This window comes from Cucurbita moschata, unplaced genomic scaffold, assembly GCF_002738365.1.
Source record: "Cucurbita moschata cultivar Rifu unplaced genomic scaffold, Cmos_1.0 Cmo_Scf00012, whole genome shotgun sequence".
Taxonomy (NCBI): Eukaryota; Viridiplantae; Streptophyta; class Magnoliopsida; order Cucurbitales; family Cucurbitaceae; genus Cucurbita; species Cucurbita moschata.
Window position 1 is genome coordinate 4,133,299 of NW_019268528.1, and position 18,875 is coordinate 4,152,173.

General features: G+C 37.3%; 3 protein-coding genes across 4 annotated transcripts in view; 2 read left to right on the plus strand and 1 right to left on the minus strand.

The window, feature by feature from the left end:
* Window positions 1-5,296: 5,296 nt before the first annotated feature.
* Window positions 5,297-6,454, plus strand: LOC111450604. 2 transcript variants are annotated; one of them, XM_023090817.1, is made up of 3 exons: window positions 5,297-5,499; window positions 5,557-5,905; window positions 6,239-6,454. In XM_023090817.1, the coding sequence occupies exons 1-3, from the start codon at window positions 5,390-5,392 to the stop codon at window positions 6,323-6,325; spliced, it is 546 nt and encodes a 181-aa protein (XP_022946585.1). In that variant the 5' UTR covers window positions 5,297-5,389; the 3' UTR covers window positions 6,326-6,454. The 2 variants fall into 2 exon arrangements, with proteins under 2 accessions (XP_022946585.1, XP_022946584.1); XM_023090816.1 differs by having other exon boundaries at window positions 5,297-5,905.
* A 3,599-nt stretch (window positions 6,455-10,053) lies between these two features.
* LOC111450227 (cell division topological specificity factor homolog, chloroplastic-like) lies at window positions 10,054-11,781 on the plus strand. Its single transcript, XM_023090238.1, has 2 exons — window positions 10,054-10,238; window positions 11,022-11,781. The coding sequence occupies exons 1-2, from the start codon at window positions 10,152-10,154 to the stop codon at window positions 11,613-11,615; spliced, it is 681 nt and encodes a 226-aa protein (XP_022946006.1). The 5' UTR covers window positions 10,054-10,151; the 3' UTR covers window positions 11,616-11,781.
* A 2,350-nt stretch (window positions 11,782-14,131) lies between these two features.
* Window positions 14,132-18,875, minus strand: part of LOC111450764 (sucrose transport protein SUC3-like) — a 6,320-nt gene continuing 1,576 nt past the window's right edge. Inside the window, exons 3-14 of the mRNA XM_023091043.1 lie at window positions 17,802-17,900; window positions 17,637-17,701; window positions 17,437-17,521; window positions 17,307-17,340; window positions 17,090-17,189; window positions 16,877-16,952; window positions 16,278-16,625; window positions 15,958-16,101; window positions 15,561-15,794; window positions 15,415-15,478; window positions 15,285-15,328; window positions 14,132-14,708 (exon numbers count right to left, since the gene is read on the minus strand). Of these exons, the coding sequence (XP_022946811.1) occupies window positions 14,538-14,708; window positions 15,285-15,328; window positions 15,415-15,478; window positions 15,561-15,794; window positions 15,958-16,101; window positions 16,278-16,625; window positions 16,877-16,952; window positions 17,090-17,189; window positions 17,307-17,340; window positions 17,437-17,521; window positions 17,637-17,701; window positions 17,802-17,900 (1,464 nt within the window). The 3' untranslated portion in view covers window positions 14,132-14,537. The remainder of the gene's footprint in view (window positions 14,709-15,284; window positions 15,329-15,414; window positions 15,479-15,560; window positions 15,795-15,957; window positions 16,102-16,277; window positions 16,626-16,876; window positions 16,953-17,089; window positions 17,190-17,306; window positions 17,341-17,436; window positions 17,522-17,636; window positions 17,702-17,801; window positions 17,901-18,875) is intronic.

The following is an 18,875-nucleotide window of genomic DNA, read 5'->3' on the forward strand; positions in this document are numbered from 1 at the left end:
CCTTTTTTTTGCGTTACAAACACTCCCCTCCTTTGGAACTTTCATCCCCGAAAGTAGTTATCTCTTGGATGAGTTGAAGATAAGCTTTCCTCACGTCCTCTTCTCGTTCCCAGGTTGCCTCTTCCTCACGGTGGTTACCCCATGAGACCTTTACCAAGGGAATATCTTTGTTGCGCAACCGCCTAGTGTCTCGAGCCAAAATTCCGTTGTGCTTCTCCTCGTAAGACAGATCTTCTTGAAGGGGAAGTATCTCATGCTCAATTACATGAGTAGGGTCTGGAGTGTACTTTCGTAGCATAGATACGTGGAACACATTGTGCACGGTGGCAAGGTTCGATTGCAGGGCAATTCTGTAAGCCACAGCCCCAACTCTTTCTAGAATCTTGAAGGGGCCTATGAACCTTGGGCTCAATTTCCCCTTCTTTTCGAACCTCAACACTCCCCTCATTGGGGCTACCTTTAGGAACACGTGGTCACCCACCTCAAATTCGAGGTCCCTTCTACACACATCTGCGTAGCTTTTCTGTCGGCTCTGTGCGGTGAGTATCCTCTGCTTGATTTTTTGCACCGCTGCGTTGGTGACCTGGACCAACTCTTGTCCTAGTAGTTGCTGCATGCCTACCTCTTCTCAAAACATCGGTGTTCGACACCTACGCCCATACAGTGCCTCAAAGGGTGCCATCTCGATGGTCGCTTGATAACTATTGTTGTAGGCAAACTCCATTAAAGGCAGATGTTCTTCCCAGCACCTAGAGAAATCTAAGGAGCAAGCTCGCAACATGTCCTCTAAAACCTGGTTCAGCCTTTCAGTCTGTCCGTCCGTTTGAGGATGGAACGCTGTACTGAACCTCAACTGAGTTCCTAGTGCCTTCCGAAGACTCTTTTAAAACTGAGAGGTGAACCTGGTGTCCCGGTCTGATACTATGGACACTAGTACTCCGTGTAGGCGTACTATCTCCTTGATATATAACTGAGCCCACCGATCCACTCGATATGTGGACTTTCTTGGAATTAAGTGGGCCGTCTTAGTCAGTCTGTCTACAACTACCCAAATGACGTTGAAATCCTGCTTTGTCTTCGGCAATCCCGAGACGAAATCCATACAGACTGCTTCCCATTTCCATTGAGGAACGTTCAGGGGCTGTAGCAATCCTGCTGAGCACTGCCTCAGGGCCTTCACTTACTGGCATGTCAAGCAATGGCTTACGAAATCCGCTATGTCCCGCTTCATTCCAAACCACCAATAATATATATTCAGATCTTGATACATATTCGTACTTCCAGGGTGGAATACATAAGATGTATCATGGGCTTCGGTCATAGTATCTTTTAAGATTCCCTCGTCTTGGGGAACGCACAGGCGGTTTTACCATAACATACCCCCGTCTGAGGAGATAGAATACCCTACTGGCCTCTCTGTCTCAGTCTGACTCCACACTTTACTGAGCTGTTCATCAAACCTCTGAGCGTCGATAATTTTCTTTCGTAGGGTAGGCTGTATGGTTAACTATGTCATCTAAACATTACCACCTTTAACCACCTTTAACCACCATGTCTATCCCAGCCATCTTCATCTCATTTTGTAGTCTTTCCTGTGTGGTGATCATTGCAGAAGTATTCACGACCTTCCTGCTCAATGCATCAACTACCATGTTGGCTTTGCCTGGATGGTATAGGATCTCTATGTCATAATCCTTTATCAGTTCCAACCATCGCCTTTGTCTCATATTGAGCTCCTTATGCATGAATAAGTACTTGAGGCTCTTATGATCGGTGAAGACTTGTACTTTTTCCCCATACAGGTAGTGCCACCACATTTTTAGAGCAAACACTGCTGCTGCTAACTCGAGGTCATGCATTGGGTAATTTCGTTCATATTCCTTCAGTTGTCGAGAAGCATATGCTATCACCTTACCCTTCTGCATGAGTACACACCCCAAGCCTTTCCCTGATGCATCACTGTACACCACGAGATTACCTGACCCGTCTGGAACTGTAAGGACTGGTGCGGTTACCAATCTCTTCTTGAGTTCCTGGAAACTCTGTTCACAAGCTAGAGTCCAAGCAAAGGGCTTGCCCTTCTTGGTTAGCTGAGTTAGCGCTGAGAAAATTTTGGAGAAATCCTGGACAAATCTTCGTAATATCCAGTTAGCCCCAGAAAACTCCTCACCTCTGTGACTGTAGTCGGCTTTGGCCACCTCATCACTGCTTCTATCTTAGCTGGGTCCACTGTAATCAAAACTCGCACTTAGAGAACTTGGCGTGCTAGAGAACTTGACATGCTCTCAGTATTGTCAAGACTTTTCTTAGGTGTTTTTCATGATCTACCTCTGACTTAGAGTATACTAGAATGTCGTTGATGAACACTATGACAAAGGTGTCTAAGAATTCCTTAAACGCCCTGTTCATTAGTTCCATGAAAACTGCTGGTGCATTGGTAAGGCCAAAGGACATAACGAGAAACTCGTAATGTCCATAACGACTTCTGAAAGCTGTCATGGGTATATCTCCTTCTCTGACCCTCAACTGATGATACCCCGACCTTAGGTCAATTTTGGAGAAGACTATTGCTCCTTGTAGCTGATCAAACAGGTCATCAATTCTCGGGAGAGGGTACTTATTCTTTATAGTGACCTTGTTTAATTCCCTGTAATCAATACACAACCGCATGGACCCGTCCTTCTTCTTGACAAACAGAACAGGGGCTCCCTAGAGTGATACACTGGGTCGGATGAAACCCTTATCCAACAACTCCTGTAACTGTTTCTTCAATTCCCTAAGTTTTGCAGGTGCCATCCTGTAAGGTGCCTTGGAGATCGACATAGTTCCTGGTTCTAAATCGATCCTAAAATTGACTTCCCTAGCTGGGGGCAAACCTACTAGATCCTCCGGAAAGACATCTACGAACTCCTTGACGATGTGTACCGATGAGGTTATTTGTTTGTTACTATTGTTTAAGGTCACGCTGGCTAGAAATGCACTTACGCCACTACGAATCAGCTTCTTAGCCCTTAGTGATGTTATGACGCTTAAGGCACCCTTGGAAGTGGCTCCCTTGTAGGTAAAGTTGTCCCTTGACGGGAGCCTAAGAGTCACTATTCGAGTCTTGCAATCTATCAAAATGCGATTCTCGCCTAGCCAATTCATACCCAAGATGACATCGAAGTCTTGCATGCTTAACACTATTAGTATAGCTTCGATGACACGCCTGGATATTGTTACACCACCTTCTTGTACAAGTCTCGTCTGAAGATGGATTCCGACGGTGGTCCGATAATCTTCGCGGCTGACTCCTCTCCAATTTCTCTCTAACTCTTTTTTTCTTTTTCAGGGGATGTGACGGGATTCTCCTTGGACCCCTATTAGGGATGGAGGGACAAAATGACATTTTTGCCCCTTAGTTGACTTAGCCCCCCTCCCTTTTTTTTTTTTTTTTTGGGCGTTACATTTATATTTATAGGTTTGGACAACTTTAAGCCCTTTTTTTTTATCCGTTTCACCCAATCACTTCTTTTCTCTTAGTTTAGGACCTAATCGAAGAGTTTCAAGGCAATTAGACAAGTAAAAATGACAATGTAAGACAAGAAGACGATCTCGATCGATGTAAGTAGCCAAGTTGAACACCTTTCTAAAGAATACTTATAGGATCGGCTTGAATGTGAGTGAATAAGGTATTATTATGCTACTATAGAAATAACATGATTAAGACATTGAATCGTGAATTAAAAACTTCATTGATGAATTTAGTTAGATTATCTGTAATTGGTTGTTGTGGTATGACTATCGAACTTTGATGAATAGACTGATGTTGTGATTTATGTCCTAAAACCTCTTAATTAACTATTTTATTTATAATAATAATTTTGATTATTTTATTTATAATTTAATATTATTCATTATATTAGTTAACACAGAGAAGGATCATGTTCAAGTAATATCTTAAACGATCTATAGCATATGTATAAGGTTGGGTGTCTTATTCTAATAACACTATTGATACAAACCCATTATATAATTGTTATAAATGATTTGATTCAAATAATTTATGTAGAGATTTGTGAATGTGAGTATCTTATATAATGAGTTTGTATAAAACTGGACTACCAAACATTTAATCTCTACTTATAAATTCGTTAATTAAGAAGATCAATATTTCACATGATGATCATATGCAACTCGACCTTAATACTGAGTACGTTATTAACTCGTGCCTAGAGAGATAACTTTTGTAACCAATTTAATATACCTATATTTTGGAGACTTGACCAAATAGGGAGCTGAGAACATAATATCACGAGATAGAATTCACTCCTTTCCATTTAGAAAAAGTAGAGTAACTGTTCTCTTGAGTGCTGAATTCGGTACCTAAACAATGGGGTCCTGCCCTCTCATTGGCCCAAGAGTGTTTATGAAAAATATGACTAAGATATGTTATGAAATAATATGACTATGAAATGTCAGTGAGATGTTATGACATATGTTTGATGTGACGTGTTGATGATACGATATATGTTATGTTGTAACACGTTTGACGATACAAAACATGTTGTGACGTGTTTTATGATATGATACGTGCATAATATGATATGATATGTCGTAGGATATGTTATGTGCATGATATGACATAAGACCATGTATGTTATGAATCATACGAGATTCAACTCCGATACATGCCTTAAACGCTATGTTGAAAAATGATATGATTTGAAAGAAAATAGGAGTTGTTTTACATGATAATGAATGAAAATGTTGGGATCTCATGCATCATTGAATATCCTCTTGTTATGATTGTACGGACGCATATGATATAAGACAGGAAAACGATCATTATGTTTATCATAATGTTGCGACAATCGCTATTCTTAACAAGTGTCCAACATCAATAGTTCCAGAGAATGCTCGCACAACTAAGAATGAAGACCAGGAGGTGCACAAACCAACTTGTGGGTCTATACTCGTATGTGTGGGTCGTGTATAGAACAGTATCCAATTACCCATTTAGGATAACTTGCCTAAGGGAGTATAAATTGAAAGAATAGACCTCATCCATGATTGTATGTACTTGCATAAATATTGCCTAAGGGAGTATAAATTGAAAGAATAGACCTCATCCATGATTGTATGTACTTGCATAAATAGTGGGGTCATTTATGAGTATTTCTTAAAATACTCAAGTGAGGAGGCTATGACACATTCGTATTTATTTATTTTTAGTTTTATATAAATATAAAATTTGAGAGAGAGAGAGAGAGAGAGATTTTGGTGTGATATTTTAAATGTGAAAATATCCCCCGAAAGGCCACCAATATCCTTTATCTTCTACATTCTTCATCTTCTGCCATTGTCTGACCCAAATATCTCTGTTTCCATCCAACTGAACTCCAACACAATGGATGGTTCTGAAGCCCCGACTCAGGCTCAAAATTTGCTTGTAATCAGAGAAGACTATTTTGTTCATTACAAATCCCCTGTTTTTCCCCCAGCCCACGCCCACTCCGAATCCTCCCATGAATCTGAACCATCTAATGAACCATCTAATGAACCATCTGAGGCATCTGATGAGCCATCTGATGGTGAACCATCTGATGATGAGCCATCTGATGATGAGGCGTCTTCTCCGGCGACTTCGGATTTGCAATCGAGAGCAGTCGGAGAAGCGATTATGAGGCGGTGGGAGATTGTTAAAGCGAAGGTGATTTCTGGGATTGTTGGATTTGGATTCCACGCTAGGAGACTATGCTCTGCTCTGCCGGTTACTGCAATGGCGGCGGCTCTGTTCCTGCTGCTGCTACTGTTTCTGTTCAAGATCAAGATCAAGATGCGGCTGCCATGGCGCCCACCAACTGCGGGTGTGTGTCCAGATAACCAACACCGTTTGCTTCTTCTCCTTAAACACAAGGATCAGGTTCGTTCTTCAACACCCAATCATTTTTCTTTTTCTTTTCTTTTCTTTTCTTTTTTTTTTTTTTCATTTTTCAAATTAATTAATCAATTTTAATGCTAATAAAAGTCTAATTATTTTATTTTTATAAATTCAAATGATTAAAAATTATCCAAATTTGGGATCAGAAGGATTTTTTTTAAAAATTATCCAATTAATTTTATAAATTTAATGCTAATAAGGGTCTAATTTGTAAAAATGAATTAAATGTATATTTAAATAAATTAAGAGGGATTGATGTAAGATTTTGATGGGAGAAGATTATATTATATTACAATATTTAATTTTATTTTCCAGAAAATCAGTGAGCTCTTGGTTCAGATCGCCCAAATGAACGAAATGCTTTCAGCTCGTCGAAAGGTTCCCGTTGTGAGAGTGAAATGACAAATATAGCCTTAAAAATGGTTCAGTTTCTGGGAGGAGCTGCTCAGTTTTGATGGCTTTGAGTTTATATTTACTTTTCTTGCATACATGTTAAATGTATAATATACAAGTGCTATAAATTTATAAATAAAAAAATACAAATATTTTATACTTCAATTATAAATTTAGTTCGTGATTAAATATCACCCCTCGCTCGATAGAGTCGACCTCAATAATCAGATACTTTAGGAAAATGATTTAGTTAATTGATAAAGATACCTAGATATTTTGTAAAAAATATTTAGATATTTTAGGAATAGATTCTATAATTAAATAGTTTCGGCAATAAATACCCTCCATCTCGTCTAGGTTTTCATAACAACCGGTCTCAATTAGAGCAAAGTGGAGTTATCTTGTAATCTCTTATCGATTGATGTAAATAAAGAGTGCGAGTGTTTCCTACAAAGAGTTGTGTTCAACAGTATGGTATTAGAGCGAGGTTGGTGTAGGTTGTCTGATTTCTTATTATTCTTAGTATGCTCTGTGGTTACAGGTTTGTCTGATCTTCCACATCCTAAACGATTTCTTGAGATTATTAGTGAGTGAGTTTCTTTGTGTCGTGAGTAGTCATTGACTCTGCAAGTTTTATATCGAAAGAACTTGTTTGGTATTACTGAGGTATAGCTAACACGATGGGTAATTTCCAAATCGTTGGAGGAATCGAGAAACTCAACAACAACAACTACAACGCGTGGGCGACATGCATGATGTCCTATTTATAAGTCTATTGAAAGCCATGTGGCAACCTCTGACATGGAGATGGAGGATGAATGAGATGCAGAGGTACTATGTCCCATAGAACAAGACGAGCTAGAGCTCATGACAATGATGGGAGAACGTATCGAATATGAGGATGACTAGATCATTGATTCAGGATGCTCAAATTACATGATTGACGATCAGAGTGATGTAATGAAAGTATGGTGGCCCTCGGAGAAAGAAGTATTACCAGGTTTGGACAACATTGAAGAAATCATACCACATAAGTGAAAAACAAATAACACTTTAACAACTTAGATGATCAGAGACGTATGAAGAAACATTACAAAATACGGTTTGACAATCGGCAATGGAGGAAGAAATTATAGCCTTGGAGCAAAATCAAACATGGGAACTAGTGCCAAGACCAATAGATATCAAACTCATCTCTTGCAAGTGGGTTTACAAAATAATGTATCTCTTGGATAGATTAATCGAAAGATACAAGACTCAACCTGTAGCTCGAGGGTTCTCTCAACAATATGGACTAGACTATAATGAAATATTTTTAGTCTAGTGGCAAAGATCACTATTGTACAGGTTCCTCTAACACTTGCGGTAAATAAAGATTGGAAACTATGACAAATGGATATAAAAACTGCTTTCTTGCATGGAGAGTTGGACCAAAAAATCTACATGAACCAACCAAATGGATTTGAAAATGAAGCTGGAGTCATTAGTCAGTACATGCAAAGTCCGAAGAAACTTCATTTGCATGTGGCTCGACAGATCTTACGATAATGTCAAAAGTACAATCGACTATTGTTTTTTGTACAAAAGAAGTGAAAACTGCATGCTAGCTGGATATTGTGTGTTGACCATGTATGAAACCATGATACTCAAAGATCAATCACTAGGTATGTGTTCAAGCTTGGTTCGAGAATAATTTCCTGGCGTAGCAAAAGACAAACAATAGTATTATTATTAACTACAGAATCAAAGTATAGAGCAGTGACTGGAGCAGCTTAAGAAAATATATGGCTAAAGTTCTTAACAGAGGATTTGCACTAGAAAGTTGGTTATCCAATACTACTTCATTGTGAAAACCAATTTGTGGTTCGCTTAGCGAAAAATTTGAGATTTGGTGCTAGAACAAAGTATGTGGAGGTGCATTACCATTTGGTGCTAGAACAAAGTTTGATTAATGTTAACCTATTGAAATTGGGGCAATCCTTTAGAAGCTCCATCCCAACAACTTGATAGCTCCAGCCAACGTCCTTCAGCTTGACTTGGCTGATTTTGGTTCATTTTTCTTGTTAGATCGTTCTAGAGAGTTTTAGGTTTAGACCTAATTAGGGTTGTTTTTAAGGTAAGTTATAATAGCTCCACGAATAAGTTCTAACTAATCTCTTAAATGAATAGAAAGTCATTTGTGAAATTGAATTCGATTAAGACTGAGTTTAAGAACGATCAGCTTACAAGAGTGTAGGAACTTTGGATTGAATAGTTGATGAACTTATTGTTGGATTACTTACGATCTAGATTTGATGAAACTGTTTGTTGTATGAATAGTAAGTATCCCATGTATTTTACGTATATATTATTAAATTGATAGGGTAATTCATGATTTATATGATGTATATACTTCCATGCTAAATATGACTTATATGATGTTATAATCATGTTTATGTCTTACAAGATACTATGATGTAAAATGTATTGTATTGGTATGATCGAAATTCCATGAATGTGCATGTTCATCTCGTAGAAAATTGAACTCATGTTATGTATGAAAGTATACAAATGCACACTCATAAATTTTCACGTTCCTTTCTTTTTTGTCAGATTTCGATAGTGTGAACAAGTGCTTGCTCATAGTCAAGTTTAGTAGGTCCATTTACAAGCTTGCCTTGTCACGACCCAATTTTCAGGCTTGTTTGAAGCACAGATTGCGAAGGAGTTTACTCAATGATGACTAAGTAATAAGAAGTATTTAAAACATAATATATATATATATATATCAAAGTAAAATTCAGACGTAAGTAGTTCAAATACAAAATAAGAGAGGACCCAAAATATTTATAAAAAAATAGAGTTGTAGACGATGAATGAGGCTTATTTATGGCACTTGCTCCAAAGTTCGTTCCCGTCTTCGACTAGCTCTTTGTTCCTAAAAAAAATATGGAAAACATGAAGTGAGTACAAAAAGTGTCTTTAGGATATGGTAGGGTTCTTGTCATGATCTTAGTCTTGTTCTTTATTTTTATTCTTGGTCCTTGTTTCTTGCATGGTTTCTAGCAACTTTCATATTCTTAATGAACTTGGGTTACATAGTGCTACTTTAGGGCATGGTTATGTGGTGAACATACCCGACTTGAATCATGTTCCTAAGGCAGTATATTGATTACTTGAAAATCAAAGGATATATTGATTACTAAAAAGGACCAGTAGAATCGTGTCATGCCTTTTAATTTTTCCCAATATTTTTTCGTTAGGCATATATGTTAAGGATATTTAGTACTAAATTATAGTTTACCATCTATATCATATTTGAAATTTTATTATAAGGCAAATATCTAGATATTTCCATTTATTACTCTCTCCATATCCTTGTAATTTATTTGATTATAAATGGATAACTTTCACACGTGCAGTGGATTAAGCAAACATTATCATGGTATCAGAGCCCTCTTAATTTAGCAACTCCGATCCTTTATTTTTTATGGTTTCTGAATCCCCTACTCATCTTCTTCTCCACCACCCTTGCTGGCTTTGACGACGCAGGGGCTCCATGGTTGCCACATGCTGAGCCGATTGTACTAAATGTTATCCCAAATCTTATTTTTAAAATTATTTTAAAAACAATTCTCATCATTAAATACTTGACTCCCATTTATAAAGTCAAAATTAATGACGTCACATAAAATTATTTGATTTCTCATATAAACCAAAACGACAGCGTTTTGATACGTTAAAATCAATGCCAGTGCTCACTGAAAGCCGAGAGTGGGTGGCTTCTGTGCACACCAGCGACAACGGCGCTCCTCTGAAGGGAAACGAACACACACAATCGACAGCCCATACGCAAATGGCGGTTTCTGGAGATCTCAGAGTCTCCGCAACACTCTGCTCTCACCATCCTCACCCTCGTCGGACTTCTTTTCCCTCTCCGAAGGTCCATTTTCTCTTCTCTTTCGATCTCTTCTTATATTCTTCCTTCGATTGCTTCATTGTTTAACCAAGCGTCGGAAATTTTCTCTGAATGTGGAATCTGGTGGCTCAAAGATATGAATTCTTTGATTCTTTCTGTGAATTTTTTCTTGCCTGTTTCTCCAATGGAGCATTTATGAATTGGAGGCGCTGTCAACCCTAGCTCTGCACTTTGTTCTTTTTGTATTACTATTATTATTTATCGGATTCCTGAATTGTGTTCCAGATTTCTAGGGTTTTACGTGAATTCTAGCATCTTTTTGTTTTCCTTCATTTTGTACGACAATCGCTTGTGGCGGCGTTTGGTTGAAACTTCTTTAGATTTTTTGACAGGAATTCTCTCTGCCTGGCCCATAGGCTGTTGTTTTGTGCAATCTTTATTGAATATATTCCTCGTGGTCTTGTTAAAATCAATGTTGTGAGACCCACCATGTAAATCTAGATTTAGGGTATAGTGAAGAATGTGATGTACCTTAAACAGTTGGGAGAGAAGTTCATTTCTATTTCATCTTCTATCATTGTTCAAATGTAAATCTTTGTTAGGTTTATACCGAATCGAAAGGAAAATCATAGAGATTCTAGTCTAAGGAAAACTCCAAGAGCTCACCTTCACAAATCATACATTTCAGAATGATTCTTATTCTGTAATTGAACCAACTAATTCGTTGGAAGCTATTCTGAATTTTGACTTGGAAACAATTGGATGATATGCCTTGTTGCTTATTGTAGCATTTGTGTTTCATCCTAGGTTGAGTTCTCTGGCTTTTCAAGTGGAGGGCTTAGCAGTCATGATGTTGCACTAAAATGGCGTAACATGGCAATCGATAGTCGTAATAGGCGTGGCATTTCACAGATAACTACTCGGAGCTCAGAAAGTTATGAAATGTCATCGAAAACATCAAGCCAAGAAGCCGAAACCTTCCTTCTGAATGCCATAAACATGAACTTCTTTGAGCGGTTGAACTTAGCTTGGAGAATTTTGTTTCCTACTCCAACATCGAAGAGAAATTCGAATGCCTTGATCGCCAAACAGCGACTAAAGATGATACTCTTTGCTGACCGATGTGCAGTTAGCGACGAGGCTAAACGAAAGATCGTTAGTAACATAGTGCAAGCTCTATCAGACTTCGTTGAAATCGAATCGAAGGATAAAGTTGAGTTGAGCATGTCAACGGATTCTGATCTTGGAACCATTTACTCTGTCACGGTACCTGTGAGAAGGGTGAAAGCAGAATATCAAGAAGCAGACGAGAGTGCAACGATAACGAACATCGAGTACAAAGATAACGGTGAGACGACTGGTTCTGTTGATGTGAGGTTTGATTTCTTCATTCCAGATTGAATGCATCTATGGTTTCCTATGGGTGAAATTGATAAATAATTTGTATTTGAACAGTGGCAGTAGCCAAAAAGCTTTGTTCTTCTGTATATAAATTGGATGGATTTCTGTCCGGCAATGAGGATTGTGGTTTCAATTGAGATTGTAGCTGGATTTAGTCTTTACCTTATATTGCTGTGGTTATATATGTCATTCTTATTGGTACGATCCCGTGCGTAACTCAATTAGTTAATATATGTAATATAATTCACTAAAAATGTCGAAGATTCGAAACTCATCTTCATAAACTGTTGAACTCTAATTTTAAGAGTCTCGATAAATTGGGGTTTAAATTACAAATGATTCTTAGACTGTACGGGTGGCTCTCGGATGATAATTAATCTTAACTATACAGAAGTGTTTGAGATCAAGGAAAGTGTTACGACTTATATTTGTTACGTTTTGGTGAAATTTTGGACTTAAATTTTTTAGGTTTTAGTGAAATTTTGAACATTTTAAAAACAATCAACACTAAAATTAAAACGGAACATTATGTACAAATCGATGCTATTCAAATTTTATTATATATAAAATGTGTTTGGATGAATATGAACTTTCGGGATCATCTTTAAAATACTTTTTAAATATTTATATTTGGTCCAGTAAATGTTTGTAATATCTAAATATGTCATATTGGGGGGATGAAAAAGATTCATTAAAGTTTGCTTCTAAGTTCAAAAAGAATTGGAAGGTAGGAGAGGCACATCTCTTTTATAATCAAAATGGTATCGACCCTACATTTCTACTTACCTAAAGTTATTGTTGTCATCACATAATCATTTTTGTGTAGAAATAAGCGTTTACAATTTTATCATAAAACACTGTCATAGACTTACGTGTTCAAAAATATCTTTAAAATGACATAATGAAATACTAAATGAAATAAATATACATTATAAGTAAAACCCTAATCTAACTTGAGTCTAAAAAAATAAATACAACTACTATATGCATGGGTCATGGTATCAAATTGTGATGTCATCGTCAGCCGTACAAAGATGTCTTGCCTTTACTTGAAATAGAAGTATCACGTGACTTGAGTATTTTCAGAAATACTTAGTAAATGACTCCACTATTCGGGTTAGATGCAAACAAATACAATTATGAGTGGAACCTATCATATTAGTCTATATTTCCTTAGGCAGTTATCCTTAATGGGTTAATTGGATGTGTATTTATTATTCTACACACGGTCCACATGTGCGAGTATGGACCCACCAGTCGGTTCGCACACCTCCTAGGCCCCTTTTATAGTTGGGCAAGCATTCTCTAGGAGCTGTTGATGCCGGACATTCTCTAGGAGCTAATGATTGTTTTCCTGTCTCGTAATGTATGTGTTTGTACCATCATGAAATAGGGGTATTTTCCCCGATGTATGAACACACAATGATGCATGAGATGCCAACCTTTTTATTCATTATCACGTAAGATAACCCCTCCCATTTTCCTTCATTTCATATCATTTTCATCATAGGTTTCCATGCATAAATCGGGGTTGTGCATCATATCGACACATCTTATCTTATATCATTCATATCGTGCATTGTGTCATATCATGCATCGTGTAATATCATGTCATATCATACGTATCTCATATCATCAACATATCATGTAATATCATATACTATGTCACCAAACATGTTACAACATAACATTTATCATATCATCAGTACATCACATCGTAACATGTCATATCATTCACATATCATCTCATAGTCACATTGTATCATGGACATATCATGGACTTATCCTTTATACCGTTTCATAAGTTTCATATATATATCATAGTCATATCTTTTCCTAAACATATCATTGTTATATCGTTTCATATATATATCATAGTTATATCTTTTCATAAACATATAATTGTTATGTCGTTTTATACATATACCATAGTCATATCCTTTCATAAACATATCATTGTTATATCGTTTTATAAACATATCACACATATCAAATATATGACACATGCAGAACTACGAACCATGTGTTAACATCAAATATAACAATGCTGATGGTAACACTATTTACTTGGTTGGCCTTTAGCTTCTTGAGTTCGTCCTTTAAGGTTGTTCCAAGTATGATTGACCCTATTAGCAATTTACCTAACTCCCTAATTTCCTTGTCAAATAATAGCTTCACGAGGGTCGAAAACCTAGGAAATGAGTAGAAGGAGTCGCAGATGTGTGCATGAGTCGTGAACCGGGTCAAGGCGTGAAGTTCGGGTCGGTTTCATGAGTCGCGGACGTGAGACGCGGTTCCGTGCGTCCCTTGAAAACACCAAAATTCCGGCAACGTCTTTCCATATTACAAACCCAGAAACGTAACTGTCACGTACAACAGTTGAATGGGATTTCGTTCGACCAGGATAATCATTTGAAGCTCTCTATTCAATTATGCTCTCATTCCTTGCATACCTGATTTCATCCATAGCTTCCACAAACAATACACAAATATTGGTTAAATATTCCCTCGGCAAATTTAACAAACTTTCAAGCTACATTTCAAGCGTGCATCCACAGTCAACCCTTGTGCCACAATGCAATAACATCAAAACACCAAGGAATGCTTATTAAGTATATGATTGATTATACAACACTCTATAACAAATCATGTTTATCGTAACATAAACATGGAACTGAAACATTTTCATTATTCGTCTTAGGAACCGAAAATTTACACTACCTATGGTATAGATACCCACAGATCTGGGAAGAAAAAATCAATGAATATGAATACTGAATGCATATAGTTTAAATGAAGGTATACGGTACTATGAGATCATCCAGGCTTCTAAGAGCTACTCCAGGAATTATTTGGTTCACTGCCAGAGATCATATGCATACTCTTCTAGTTGGTTTCAAAACTATGATGGATGCAGTGTTTCTAACCAAAATGAAAACCTGTGGATTTGAAAGAGCGGTTGGTTTGATTAGGCAATCTAAGAACTGCAACAATTCCAGCCGCGAGAGCACATATAGACGCCAAAGCAAATGCAGGAATGTTTCCTCCATTGAATAATGCATCCCATGGCCCAGCTCCCAGGGATACAATCATCTGAACAAATCAATTATAAACAACCCAGAATTGTTGAAGTCAAAACGAAAAGTAATTTAATACTATCTAAAATGTTACTGCACGTACTTAAACAAATAGAAAAGATGGTGTGAGATCCGATATCGATTGGGGAGGAAAACGAAACCCCCTTTATAAGGGTGTGGAAGCCTCTCCCTATCATGTGTTTTAAAAAACCTTAAAGGGGAAACCAGGAAGGAAAAGCCCAAAGCCCAAAGAGAACAATATGTGCTAACAGTGGACTTGAGCTGTTACAGATGGTTCCCATGACCTTCATAGTAGTTTTGTTTTTTCTATAATAGCTATAATATGTTCATTGTCAATACCGGGAGAGGAAAACAAAACACCCTTATATAAGGGTGTGGAAACCTCTCCCTATCAAACGCGTTTTAAAAAACTTTGAGTGGAAGCCCAAAAGGAAAAGGAAAAGCTCAACGAGGACAATATCTGCTAGCAATGGGCTTGAGCTGTTACAGATAGTTCCTATGACGTTTAAACACCTTCATAGTAGTTTTGTTTTTTCTATAATAGCTATAATATGTTCGTTGTCAATAATACCTGGGGAATAACAACTGCAAGATTGAGAACACCTATAGCCAATCCTGTAAAAAATCAGTCTCTGAAGTATCATAATCCAGTTAATCTGTAAACACCAGGAAAAACAATACTAGATGAACACCATCCGAACCTTGCCCACCACCAGAATCAGCCGTCAATTCTGCTGTCAAAGAGAAGGGAACACTATATGTTATCTGCAACAGAACAATGATGAAACCTTTAACTACAAGGGTGTGTGACGTAATAGAAATTAAAAAGAGATACGTTGACATTTACAGCGAGTGGAAAACCAAGAAGAGTAAAAACAGCCAAGGCAGCATTTTTTATTGATGAATTTCCCCCGATAACGTGCTCGACTCCTTCAGAGTACTGACTGACGGATATTAAACTGATAATAGTAGTTGCCGTCATGCATGCAAACACCATAAAGTTGCTCATTGCCCAGACAAGTCTTGCTCCCATTCGCTGACACATTGGCTCTATAAAGAAAGAACTGATACCAAGAACAACCTATACCAAAATAAAAACAAACAAACAAACAAAAGATTAAGATCTGATACACTTTGTAAGCAAATAAACACCATAACAAACATCCAAAATCGACTCAAACTAGAATACCACAAAATATATGAAAAAAGTCGATCTAGTAATGTATTCATATCTGAGTTCTTACAGAATTCAAGAGCAAACCAAATGCACCTTCTCTGACACCCTGATCATAAACCTGTTTGTCAGTCAAACTGCCTTTTGGGTCCCCATGGTTCACTTCCCTTCCCATCCAATCCGTGTCAAATAAGAAGAAGGGAAACCAGGATAACTGCGTGTAAAATGCAAGCACCAAAAACAATATTCAAGAGTGGTCTATATATGGATCCACATAACAAATTACTACATCCACTGGCAAATTGTAATGACCTTTTTTTTTATGGATAGAAAGCTAAGAGAAAATATCATAGCAGAAACAAGATTATAATTAAGAACACTAGTACGTACCCAGCTAAGAGCCATCACAAGAAGCACTGAATGCATGGCCGGTGGTAAATGTCTTAAACTGGTCAATAATTTAACTACCACTGTTGCAGGACCATCATAATACCCTTCGCTGTGATTCTCCTCAATTTTTGATTTTGAATCTTTCAAATTCCTATTTTCTTGATATCCATACTCAACATTGCTCCCATTCAAACTGTTAAGTTCTGGTTTTAAAATATCAGGACAATTTTGTTCATTCCCGTTCAACAGAGGAGCAGAATCTGATAAACGTGGCGGTTGATCTACAGCAGTAAGTGGAACTTCGTCGGCAAAATATATGGTAACAAGAGTACATATGGTTAGAAAAAGCTGCATACGTGAAATGCAGATGTTAGAACTGCAGTTGGAGAACAAAGTTTCAGTCACAAGCCAAAAGATGAAAGAGTTAACTTCACTTACGGAGTACATGAGCATAAGAACTAAACATGATAGAGAATCTTTCTTTTTTAAATGGGTGAAGAATATTAGTGCACAATTACTTCATTCTTCTTATAGTGATCACCGTAAGCAAAATCCTACATCATGCAAAGTATTGAACTACAAGGATATCAGTAACTCACCACAGCAACAAGAAATGCTGCCTTAAGGTTCGCACAGGCTTCACAGCAAGCATTACTCAAAAGGAAAGGAAACCATCTGCACAAACATGAATCATATAGAAAAAAGTCACAAAATACGAACTAATCTCAGAAAACCTTGGTCAAACAAATAGCACAAATGCAAATTCATGTATGGAAACATTTAGTTATCTAAGATCTGGTTCAAAATATTACTTGTGCCAGTTTCCGTTAGCTCCTGCCGAAAAACCTAGGATATTACCGACAGCCATCCATGAACAAAATACCGCATTTGCAATATTGTGTTGATCAGGACCTATAATAAAGAGAACAAGAAACTAAATTGAGGTCACATATATTCATGCCAACAGAAACTAAATGCATTATAGTAACAGTAAAATTATTATCTTTTTTTGTAAGGGGAGGGAGTAACCTGACAAATCAGCTAGAAGAGCACGAGCAGGACCCTGAAAGATGGTCACAAAAAAACTTAAAACTCATACAGATACTTTTAATACAGAAGTGAAAGGAAAATACAAGTACCTAGTGCTTTTAGGTAATACCTGCACCGTATTGTTTGCAAGATCAAGCAACCAAAAGCCTATTACAAATATAATAGCCGCCCTCATTCGTGTACCTTTGTATACACTTCACGAGCATGACCAAACAAGTTAGAATTGCATGCTTGTTCACATTAACAGATACAAGAAAGAGCCAAGAAAGATTATAAAAGAATTTTTTTTTATTAAGATGCTCCATGAACCTGCAGTGTTCGTTCGTGTCTCCTAGTATATATCCAACGTCAGCAGAAAATCCAATCAACACCACCTATTAAGAATAATAAATAACCATTTGGTTTCTAGTACTTTAGATGATAATTGTTGATCAAAAAGGAAACAAAACAAGTACCCAGAAGAACACAGCTTACAGCAACTGCTATCATTAAAGACCCAGCAAGAATAAAGGGACGCCTCCTTCCATATTTTGAAGAACACTTATCACTCCATATACCGACACATGGTTGAACCTAGAAACCAAATATTAAATAAAATAAGTGAGTAATAAAAAACAACGAAGATGGATATTTCTGTTGCTTCAACACAACTTTATCCTTCACATCAAGAAGAAAGAATCCGAAGCAAGGTAAATACTAAGTAAATGACCATAATTAAGAGTCGAGGGTAAGCAGAAGAGTAACCAAAGTACAAAAAGTTTCTGAAAGTTTAAAAATTGCCATCCAGTCCCGGGAAGAGCTTGAAATAGTCAATCCCTAAGTTATTGATAATTAAGGGCATATATACAAAACATGTGCACAGGGCGTGCGACCCATCAACCTACTAGCGATGGGGGAGAAAACATAGCATGTCGCAACAAAAGCTTGATTTGAGGCATGAACAAAACACTGCCGTCTGTTACAAAAACAAAAACCCCTTAGCACCCCGGGACGGGAGTAAGGGACGGCCCTACGCGCAGGCAACAATAGCACCAGCTCTACGAAGTCGGAATCGAAGCTTTCTGTTGGCTTTCCCAATTTTTTTGTGAATTAGAATGAAAGGGCTAGAAGCTCTAGCTTCTAGCTACTTCGCCTAGTATCAAATATATTCGAAAAGACAAAGGAGTTTAAAGAAACTTCAGGCAGCAAAAAAAAGGGGGGAAATCCATATCTTGTCAATCTTCAAAGATCAAGATCCGTCTAGCCTTTAATACTACTTCACATCTCCTCTTCTTATAATGCAAACCAACTAGGCAATATAAACAAGCTTTCTTTGAAGAGTGCATGTCAGACACAAGCCAAGCAACAAACTACTAATGATTACCATGTCCTGATCTTCTGTGCCTCAAAATGTTGACAAAAACCATACAAAAAAGAACCAGATGGCAACAGATATTAATAAAAAAGCGACCAATGCAGCATGTCATGATTATATCTAACTGACACGATTAAGCCCACCGGACAATCACCTACCCCAAAAAACAGCCAAAAAAAAAAAAAAAAAAAAAA

Excerpts from the sequence above, each read along its gene's own strand:
- LOC111450604 (XM_023090816.1), top strand. The coding sequence starts at position 5,390 with ATGGATGGTTCTGAAGCCCCGACTCAGGCTCAAAATTTGCTTGTAATC. Across the intron at positions 5,906-6,238 it reads TCCTTAAACACAAGGATCAG|AAAATCAGTGAGCTCTTGGT; the intron begins GTTCGTTCTTCA and ends TTTATTTTCCAG.
- LOC111450227 (XM_023090238.1), top strand. The coding sequence starts at position 10,152 with ATGGCGGTTTCTGGAGATCTCAGAGTCTCCGCAACACTCTGCTCTCAC. Across the intron at positions 10,239-11,021 it reads CTTCTTTTCCCTCTCCGAAG|GTTGAGTTCTCTGGCTTTTC; the intron begins GTCCATTTTCTC and ends GTTTCATCCTAG.